This window comes from Crotalus tigris, unplaced genomic scaffold (assembly GCF_016545835.1).
Source record: "Crotalus tigris isolate CLP2741 ecotype Arizona unplaced genomic scaffold, ASM1654583v1 scf7180000018042.565515, whole genome shotgun sequence".
NCBI lineage: Eukaryota > Metazoa > Chordata > Lepidosauria > Squamata > Viperidae > Crotalus > Crotalus tigris.
This window is the reverse complement of record NW_024096791.1, coordinates 227,914-238,895: the sequence shown is the minus strand read 5'-3', so window position 1 is coordinate 238,895 and position 10,982 is coordinate 227,914. Positions and strand designations below refer to the sequence as shown.

Genomic DNA, 10,982 nt, shown 5'->3' with positions numbered 1-10,982 from the left:
AAGACGTCCGACGAAACTCCGAGGAGGATCCGGACGAGGAAGTCGACCGTCTACACCCCGCGAAGGAAGAGAACCAGAAGGGAAGCTCTTCGGCTCTGCTCAAGTGCATCGGCTGTGGAGGTCGCCACAGGAGAACCGACTGCAAGTTCCGCTCCGCTACCTGCCGGGCATGCGGCAAACAAGGGCATATTGCAGCTGTGTGTCTGAGCCGACGAAAGGCACAACCCCAAGAAGAACGCCTGAAAGGTACCAGATTCCCCAGCCAGAATAGGGTAGGGTTTTGCGCTTCGCGAAGAAGCATCTGTAGAACAGGCACACACAAGCCCATGAAGAAAAAGCTGTCACTCAACGTGAAGCTACAAGGGGTTCCATTATCTATGGAACTAGACACAGGGTCTGCCCTGTCCATCATTTCATTGCATACATTTAGGAAGATTTGTTCCAGTAGTGGGTCTAAGGCCAAGTTAAGGCCTTCTGATATTGTATTAACAGATTTTCAGAACTCAAGAGTGTGTGTTAAGGGGGAGGCCACCCTTAACGTGCAATACAAGAGTTTTGAAGGTCCACTAGACTTATTAGTAGTAGGGGGTGAACGAACGAGTCTCATAGGACTCGATTGGTTTGAGGCCCTGGGGATACACGTCACAGGACTCAACAGCTTACAAACACTCGACCTACAGGAAGTCTGCAAAGAATTTGCAGATGTTTTCAGCCCCCAGCTGGGCACATTCAAAGGACCACCTGTGTCCTTAAAGCTAGACCCCACTGTCACTCCCATTAGGATTAAAGCAAGAAGGGTCCCTTTTGCTTTAAAAAGTAAGATTGACACTGAACTAGACAAACTAATCCAACAGGGAATCCTAGAACCTGTTGATTCCAGCCCGTGGGAGACCCCCATTGTCACGCCTCTAAAGGCAAATGGGGACATTCGCATTTGTGCTGATTACAAATGCACACTCAATAAGGCATTGCAGCAACATGCCTATCCTGTTCCTGTGGTCAGTCACATCCTGGCCTCTCTCAAGGGGGGGCGTGTTTTTGCAAAGCTTGACCTAGCTCAAGCATATCAACAGCTGCCTGTTGATGATGATGCTGCCATAGCTCAGACCATTGTGACCCACAGGGGAGCCTTTAAAGTAAAAAGGCTACAGTTTGGAGTAAATGTCGCTCCTGGGATTTTCCAAAGCGTAATGGAAAACACACTACGAGGTATACCAGGGGTCTGCCCCTACTTTGACGATGTCTTGATTGCAGGAGACTCCACACACATTCTAGCTGAAAGACTTAGGGCTGTCCTGTTAAGATTCAGGGAATCAGGCCTCAAGCTCAGAAAAGACAAATGCAAGATCGGGGTGCCTTCTACTGAATTTCTGGGATTCAAAATTGATGCTGCTGGGATTCATCCTGCTGAATCCAAACTAACTGCTATTTTACAAGCACCCAGGCCAAAGTCTAAGGCCGAACTTCAGGCCTTCCTAGGCCTCCTGAATTTCTACAATTCTTTTCTTCCACATAAAGCTAGTGTAGCTGAGCCTCTTCACAGGCTACTAGACAAACAAGCTGTGTGGCTGTGGTCACAAGCACATGAGGCTTGCTTTAAAGAAGTCAAGGCCTTGCTCACTTCTAACAGTGTTCTTGCACATTTCAACGAGTCTCTTCCTGTGTGCATCGCTTGTGATGCGTCCCCCTACGGGGTTGGAGCTGTCCTGAGTCACCTCAGGTCTGATGGAACTCAGGTTCCTATTGCATACTACTCCAGAACACTGTCTTCTGCCGAGCGCAACTACGCTCAGATAGACAGGGAGGCTCTGGCTGTTGTTGCTGGAATTAAAAAATTCCACGATTTTCTATATGGCAGGCATTTCACGGTCTTCACTGACCATAAGCCTCTGCTGGGACTGTTTACCACACGTAAGCAGACTCCCCACATCATTTCCCCTAGAATGCTTAGGTGGTCTATTTTTTTGTCTGCATATGATTTTTCATTACTCCACAAGCCTGGGAAAGAAATGGGCCATGCTGATGGCCTCAGTAGGTTGCCTCTGCCAGTAGTAGAAGCTGACCCCGCGCCAGCTGTCAACATTCTATCAATCCAAGCCTTGCCCGAGCTCCCTCTTAGTGCCAGGGATGTTACCGCTGAAACGGGTACAGATCACACACTTTCACGTGTCCGCTCCTGGGTCCTGTCCGGGTGGCCTGAGCACTGCCCTAGTCCTGAGTTTCAGAGTTTCTGGTCCAAAAGAAACGAACTGTCCCTTTCTCAGGGTTGTCTGCTTTGGGGAAACAGAGTTGTCATTCCCACCTCAATGAGGACTAGGGTCTTAGAATCCCTCCACGAGGGTCATCCTGGCATTGTCCGTATGAAGGCTCTTGCACGAAGCCACTTGTGGTGGCCTGCTTTAGATAAAGATATTGAGGCTAAGGTGCACGCATGCCACCTCTGCCAACGATCTCGCCCAGAGATGCCCCAAGCTCCTGTGCATAGATGGGAGGAAACACAGTCCCCATGGTCTAGGGTGCACATTGACTACGCTGGGCCCTTTCAGGGCCAGTTCTTCTTGGTCCTTGTTGACAGCCATTCAAAATGGCTTGAGGTTGTGCCTGTCTCATCCACCACCACTGCAAAGACTATTCAGGTACTGAGGGGGATTTTTGCTGCACACGGGCTGCCAGATGTCATTGTGTCCGACAACGGCCCTCAATTCACCTCCTCCGAATTCCAAGCTTTCTTACAGGCAAACCTGATTCGTCATGCCACGTCTGCGCCTTTTCACCCGTCCACCAACGGTATGGCGGAACGCATGGTGCGCATCGCAAAGGACGCCTTGAAGAGACTCACCTACGGGGACTGGCATCACAGGTTGGCTGACTTTCTCCTTTCTTATCGCACCACACCGTCCACTTCTACAGGGAGAAGTCCAGCTGAACTTCGTTGGGGGCGCCAACTTACTACTAGACTTGACCGGTTGCATCCGGACAGACTGCCTTCATCTACCTCACATCCTAGGGCACCTAGACAACTACTTGTGGGTGCCCCGGTTTGGGCTCGCAATTACGGGCCTGGTCATACATGGGTCCCCGCTTCTGTGTCCAGGATCACAGGTCCTCTCTCCTACGAGGTTGCCCTGGACAACGGTCGTGTCCTACGTCGGCACATCGACCAACTTCGCTCTAGGCGAGACTTTTCTGCTGAGACTCCTGGGTCTTTTCCAGGGGGGGAGGGGGACCCTTTGGAGCAAAGGGAAGGGCAAGAGTTACTGCCCATCTCCACTGAGGGAGCCACAAACAGCCCGTCCCAAGATTCCGCAATTGCTCCGAAAAGGAAGTCATGGAGCTTACCCACACAACAGGCACTCACGCCTACTCCAGCCAGGGAGTCACCCCGGGGGCATACTCACGTTCCACACACGTCACACAGCACTCCAGTCACGGAGGATACCCGGGGGCATCCCAACAAATCATTCCCCGCAAGAGAGCTGGCACACAATTCCCAAAGTTGGCCTGACCTTACCCCAAATCCTACAGGGGGTCAAACATACACAGAGCTAGTCGAGGAACCAAGTCCCGACTACAACAACCCTAGCACAAATCAGGGAACACCTGAGTTTTGGGAAAGTACAGAAACCCACACGAGCCCGAGCACAGAATGGGGTTCAGGGAATGGACAGCCTCCTGACAGGTCTTGGACTGACCTAGGAGGTTCTACAGAGACGCCCAGCAGTGGCTATCACTTCAAGGGGCCCGAGGGTCTACAGCTAGGCAGGTCAACCAGGTCACAAAGCAACAGAAGCCCTGGCCTGACGAGCCCGGTGGGCAAGCAAGCAGGCCAGGCATCGGGGCACAGTCCTTGGAAGACACCAGGGCACAATAGAGAGAACAGGCTCACGCCTCCCTCCAGTCAGGGGACTTATGCCAGTAACCCACAGCTAAGAAGGTCACAGAGAGCAAAGAAATCTCCTAAGTACCTAGAAGACTACATAACATTGCTGGCAAGGCAAAGGCCAGTAAACAGTGGGAGCACTGGGGAGCAAAATGTCATATAAAATAAATGTTGTATGTTGGTAGTAGTTTTAGCCCGGGGGAAAGGGGTGTTATGTCCCGAGCCTTGCAAACGGCTCGGGCGTTTGCAGGCAGTCCCGGGCAGGTGCAAAGCTGCCCGGGACCAGACAGGCTGTCGCCAGCGCCGTGCGCATGCGCGGGTGCTGGCGCGGGAAAAGTAACCCATTTACCCGGGAGTTGCCTATATAAGAGGCTGCGAGGCGTTGGGCGAGGCTGAAGCCATCTTCCTGTAAGCTGAACGCTGAATAAAAGAAACTGAGAACTCCAGCTGCTTCTCGTGTCTGTTTTCCCGCCAAGGACGCAACATTCTGGTTTTTGGTTCCCTTCTTAGCTTTTCATTGTCTTTTTTGAATGCTATATAAATGTGATTTATCTCTATGTGTCTGAGATGGCTGATTTGTCTGAATGCCAAATCTCCAAGAATTCCCTAGCATTTTTTTGAATTTAGCTTGGTGTAGGATACTCACAATTTCCCAGTGGAAACTATGGGTGATATTAGGAGTTTTCATAAGTCTTCTGACTGCTATTTGGTATCCATTAATGTTTTTTGTGTATTATTTTAGGATGCACATTATGGTACATGTGTAGTTTCTACCTCCACATGTTAGAAAACTGCTAGTGATTATAGCAATTCTGCAACTACTGTTCCGCAATTTTGTCATTCTTCATTTTTTTCCACAGTTATTAGATATTTTGCTGTAGCCAGAACTTGAATATTCTCCCTAAAACTTCACTTTAGGAGAAAATTTGAATGCAAACTTAAAAATTAAAGACCATAGATTCTGGTTACCATGGAGACAGTGCTAATGATCACATCAAGGATTTGGTTATTTACAATCTATGTAAAACTTCAGTCATAAGACTACATTTGCCCCCTCATTGGATCATGTCCAAGAGAAAAAATGTGTGTGCTCATTCATTTCTTTATGGTGGAATGAAAAAAAAAAGACTTTTCTTTAAGAGCTTCCACTTTTAACCAGCAGATCTATAATAAAAGAAGGAAAGCCTCTAGTCACTCATTTGAGCTGCTAAGAGATGCCTGGAGGCCAACATTCCTGCTGTGAAAGGGGTTACGGACATGTCATATGGGGGTCGTCAGTGAAAAATATCCCCAACTTTTGTTATTCTTAAGTCTAAATCAAAAAGCTTTCGTGCACAATCCACCAAGGGAACACTTGCTCAGAAGCTGAATATAGTATCAATTATTTCTATGGGCATCCTTTTTTGTTGAAAGAAGCAAAGAAGATTGCCTGAAAGTCAATAATAGCATGACTCCCCCTCAGATTACTAAGTAATAAAATGCTAAACATGGCCTAGAATGAAGGCTGTCACTGGTTTGCCCGAGACTAGAAGCTTCAATTAAATCAGAGGATGGTGCTCCATAAATGAAAGAAAGGTTTTCCTGTTGCCAGTTTTTCCATTTTTAACTAGCTATATAGGACTTTGATGTGGCTCTGTGATCACCCAATGACACCCTTCAGAGTGAACTCTTCAGAAAAAGTATCCTGGCTGTGTTTTGTTTACATTTTTATACTTGTTATTGTTAGCACTCAACGCTTATATATCTTCCAGTGCTGTCAGGAGGCAGGTATCCTGTGATGCTAGGCATTAAACAGAACTAACATATCTGGGCTGCAAAACAATCTGGACTGCCAAAGATTTTTAAGAAGAGACTAGACATTCATCTGTCTGAGATGGTATAGGTTTTCCTGCTTGATCAGGGAGCTGGACTAGAAGACCTCCAAGGTTCCTTCCAGCTCTATTCTATTCTATTCTATTCTATTCTATTCTATTCTATTCTATTCTATTCTATTCTATTCTATTCTATTCTATTCTATTCTATTGATTTTTGAAGCCCTGTCTATAGGCATGTTTTGTGCAACTACTGTTGAAGAAAGGGAGAAATATTAGTACTGATATTTGGAGATATTATAGAAGGAAAAGGCAGTCAGCTTGTCAGCTCCTGTCTTGTAGTTATCAGATGATTTTAGCAGGGGTAAGGAAATTATGGCCTTCCAGCTGTAATTTCTAGAAATTCAAATCAGAATGGTCAATGTAAAGAATTCTGGTCATCGACCACAATACATACCATTGATTGGTATGTATGAAAAGTGCTGGATTATATTGTAGGAATGTTTTTATGCTACCCAGGTTCACTTGTCGTGAAATAGACAGCTATATAAATTTGATAAATACATTAAATATATTTGAAGTTTCCTGTTATATTTCATGGAAAAGATATTGGAAGGTGGGAACAGGAGAGACCAAAAGAAAAGTCATACAGTACTTATTTTAAATGTATTCACAGACTCATCTTTTCTCATTCCTTTCTGGGTTTCTTATGCAAACTTGTTTTTTTCTCTATCATCATGCAGTTGTAAACTTGAAAAATTAAATAGAAATGACCAATTGTTAATGATAAAGGTTACTATAGTGAAGGCTGGAGAAGGAAAGAAGGCTAACTTGTAAAAATGATTTGGTTTGATAAAATATTTTCCTTTTCATAGCACAGTGGTCAATGGTTTGGTTAGCTTTATACTGAAGGTTTCATATATTGAGAATATATGCAAATCTTTTTATGTCTCTCTTCCTTTTTTGTGTGTGCCTTCCCCCACTTCCTTCCCTCAAATGAAATTAGCACTATTTTGTCACTCCAGGTGTTATAAAGTGGGGAAATAATATGCAAGCTGTTCTGAAGCAATCAGTTGTTTTGAAGATGGACACTACCGAGGCCCTGTGATCTTCTACAATTGTTAGCTGATTCTAAAGAAAACCCAGTCCCTCATTAAAAGAGTATCAAACCTAATTTTCTCCCTTGTTCTCTTCCAATCAACACTACAATAACATATTTTGTGTTTTAAAAAGTTCTGGTCATCAGACTTTTATTATAGAAGTATAATTCTAGAATTAAGGAGAAATTTCCTGACAGTACCAGAACAATTAATCAGTGGAACAATTTGCCTCCAGAAGTTGTGGGATTTTCATCACTGGAGGTTTGCAAGAAGAGATTGGACAACCATTTGTCTGGAATGGTATAGGGTCTCCTGCTTGAGTAGGGGATAGGACTAGAAGACCTCCAGTGTCTCTTCCAAGTCTGTTACTCTATGATTCTATTATAGTTTTTCAGTGTTTTCTTTTTTCTTTTTTCTTTTAAACAAATTTTATTGATTTTTTAATTTTTAAGACAAAGTGCTCGAGACACACCATGGTGTTGGGGTAATCAAAAATCCAAAAACAAAACATATGTAGATAACTTAATCAATACATCAAATATTCCCTCTCTATTTCCCTCAAATAGCTTATATATTTAAAATAGTCTATTTCTAACTTACATTTCCATTAATCCTAAACCTGTTTTACAGCTTTATGCAATTACAAGACCATAATCAAATTTAACTTTAAATAAGCACATTATCAATTCAGGTATTCCTTCCAAATATATCCTAATTCTTTAATTTCATCATAAATTTTATTTATTCCTCCTTTCACTACTATCTCCCAGTAAAAATAAAATGTTAATCTATCCTATACATATCTAATCCATCCATCAATCCGTTTCTTTAGGCTAACACAATAATATCAACCTTGAATCATTTAAGTCCATTAGATGTTCTAATTTCATCCAATTAATTATCAGACCTAATAACATCCATATTATCAGATAAAACACATCATCTTATTAAAATAATACTCAATTCATTATTAGTTCAATCCCAATCTAGAACCCCTCTTCAGTTTTCTTCATTCCATTATATAATAATTTTCATACATATAAACCTATTATTCCAAAACATACATTCTTACTTTATTTAATATATATATATTCTAATAATCACCCATTTTTCTTACTTCTAACACAAGAGCTTAATCCTTAGATCAATCCATAATTCTAAAATGCCTTAAATCCAGTATATATAATTTTAAATTTCTATTTTCAGTCTTATTCTGGGCTTCTTTTTCTGCCAAGCAGGTTTCCACAACAATGCTTCCCTTCCAACCGATGGGTCTCTCTTTGTTGCTTGTGATGCCATTTGAGGCAGTAATAAGCCTCCTATCCTCTGCATTGGACCTCTGTTTCTCTTATTCTTGAAGCCTTGGCGCTTTAAAGGTTCAAATCTCAGTCTTTGCTTTTTCTGATCCTCAAAAATATAGATAAGATGCTTGTAAGGTGAAATAAGTTCCTCTGTATCCTCCCTGAAGTCATCTTTTAGTGTATTTTGGTTTGTAGAATAGTAAGATGTAGTCAAAAAGTCACTTTTAGGATTTAAGGAGGAATTTCTGGTTCTTAGTTCTGTAATAATCTCTTTCGTTGTAGCGAATTTCTCTTTAATCTCCCTTAATTCCTCTTCTGTTAGGTTTTGGTTTGTAGAATAAACAGATGTGATCTGAAAGTCAGTTTGAGAGTTTGGGGTAGAGTTGACTCTTCATTCTGTAATAATCCCTTTCCTTATAGCACATATTTCTTCAGTAATCTCATAAATCTTTTCCAGTATAAGCTTGCAATTTAAGTGAGAGTAAAGTTTCTCCATTTAAAAAGTGGTTAAAAAAAATCCTTTCTTATTTTTTTAATGAAAGCTGTAATTAAACAGTGTCCACCCCCTCAGTTCCCATAGCTGCATCAGGTTATCTTTTCCAGGAATAGTTTGAAGGTCGGATCTTTCTTTCCAAAGACTAATCCACACTTGGCAATATTAATTTTTCACCACTAGATGTCCTCAGTAAATAAAAAAAAATTCCAGACACCATTTTCCCCTTTTTTCTATCTTTTAAAGGAAAGAGTGGAGAAAGAAATAATCTTCCACTATTAGCTACTAATACAATTCAAAAAAGCGTTTTTTTTCTGTATCCCAAAATGGATAAAAATAAAATGTAGTCTTTAAAGTTTCTTTGTTCTCAGCGCCTTTCTTTCCACACAAACAGAAGCTGCTTTTTCCAAATGGGGAAATAATTCCAATCAAGTTTTTACAGGCAGTAAAAAAAGCCAAAAGAGGGAAAAGAGAGGGGCGAAAAGGGTCTCACCTGGATCCTCCATGGTGGGTCTAATTATGCTTAGCTGTAATTGTGACTTCGGCTGGTGTAGCAGGATAATTGACCATCTTGTAGGACAATCGTTGCTTCGTCGACCCTAAGGAAATAGCTGGAGTCACGGGAGAAGCTGCTGCTCTCCCCCAGTCTCCAGCAAGCCTCCTTCTCGGTGGTCACCCTTCTAGGGCAACTTTTGACCCCCTAAGGGGTCTACCGATGCAGAAAACCCAGCCGGACTGGAGACAAGTCCCCAGACACGACCAACATCGTCGTGTACTGAAACCGGAAGTCCCACAGTTTTTCAGTGTTTTCTATGTGATAAGTTTACAACTGCATGATGATAGAGCTGAAGTGGCACAGCAGTTAGAGTGCAGTACTGCAGGCCACTTTAGCTGACTGTGTTCAGCAGGTCAGCGGTTCAAATCTCACCGGCTCAAGGTTGACTCAGTCTTCCATCCTTCTGAGGTAGGTAAAATGAGGACCCAGATTGTTGGGGGCAATATATATATATATCCAAATTTCTTTTTCTGACAAAGAATTAAAGAATTAAATTGGGAGACTAAGATGGCCATTTTGAGCTCATTCTGCTCTTGTCAGTTAGCCACACCCTTTATGGGATTCGAACCTGGGCAGTTTACATACTAGGCAGTGATTTAACCACCAAGCCACAGGCTCTCCTCCCTCTTTGCCAGCTGAGTCAAGGGAGTATATGCAGGAAGTTTTTCAGACAGATGTCTAATTGATTACACCTTGACATTTTTTTAAATGGCCATCTTAGTCTCCCAATTTAATTCTTTAATTCTTTGTCAGAAAAAGAAATTTGGATTTGTAATGTTTCGCAGTTGCGACTTGAGCCTGCTTAACGCCCCTAGTTGGGGGCTGCAAGGCAAAAGAGATTGTAAAAAGTAAAACTGCAGTATAGCAGTTAAAAAAATGTCAAGGTGTAATCAATTAGACATCTGTCTGAAAAACTTCCTGCATATATATATATAAATATATATATATTTAGGTTGCTAACAAAGAATAAAGAGAGAACTGGTATAGCTATTTCGAGTTCCGTTAACTCTCTTCAGCCAGACTTACTCTTCTGAGATTCGAACCTGGGCTTATCTGCATGTTAGGCAGTTGTTATAACCTCTAAGCCACAGGCTCTCTCCCACTCTGTTAGCTATCAGGAGAGAGACAGGGGGAGGAGGAGATTTTTACCTTGAATGTACACCCTGTCAGCCCAAATATGGGAGAAAGAAATCTTCTTTCTTTTTCTTTTTCTTTTGCCTGTATCAGCTCAATCTAGAGCCATCCACAAGCAGCAGTCGCCAACTGCGACATCATTTTACATTTTTAGGTTGCTAACAAAGAATAAAGAGAGAACTGGTATAGCTATTTCGAGTTCCGTTAACTCTCTTCAGCCATATACATTGCTTACTGGTGTACACCGCTTAGAGAGTGCTTGCACTTAAAGCGGTATATAAGTCTGATAAATAAATAAATAAATAAATAAATAAATAAATAAATAAATAAATAAATTTGGGAGCATAGGAGGAGGTATATCTCCAAAGAAATGTCTAGCTCAAGTTTCTGAACCTCAGCAACTTTAAGTGTGGACTTCAGCTACCAGAATTCCTTACTGGCAGTTGAAATCCACACATCTTTAAGTTGTTGAGGCTGAGAAACATTTGCCTACCTTAAGAGAGATGCCACTTTTTAGAACAATTATTTCCCACAGTGTCTTTCAGCAAATAAGCAGCCATGCTTGTTGGAATATGATGGGACTTTTTTTTTTAAAAAAAAAAAAAAATCCAAGTTATCCTGCTGTAGCTAGTATAATTCTGATCAGTTCTACTTAGCAATTTTTCTTATTTTGTAGCAATAATGAATGCTAATAACTTTACCATCCA

At 42.2% G+C, this 10,982-nt stretch overlaps 1 protein-coding gene across 1 annotated transcript; it reads left to right on the top strand.

The window, feature by feature from the left end:
• Nucleotides 1-383: 383 nt before the first annotated feature.
• LOC120309588 (uncharacterized protein K02A2.6-like) lies at nt 384-3,167 on the top strand (the record flags this gene model as incomplete). Its single annotated transcript, XM_039346985.1, has 2 exons — nt 384-2,421; nt 3,037-3,167. Coding segments are annotated over 2 exons (2,169 nt in total), but the record flags the coding sequence as incomplete, so codon positions are not given.
• Between the last annotated feature and the right edge of the window lie 7,815 nt (nt 3,168-10,982).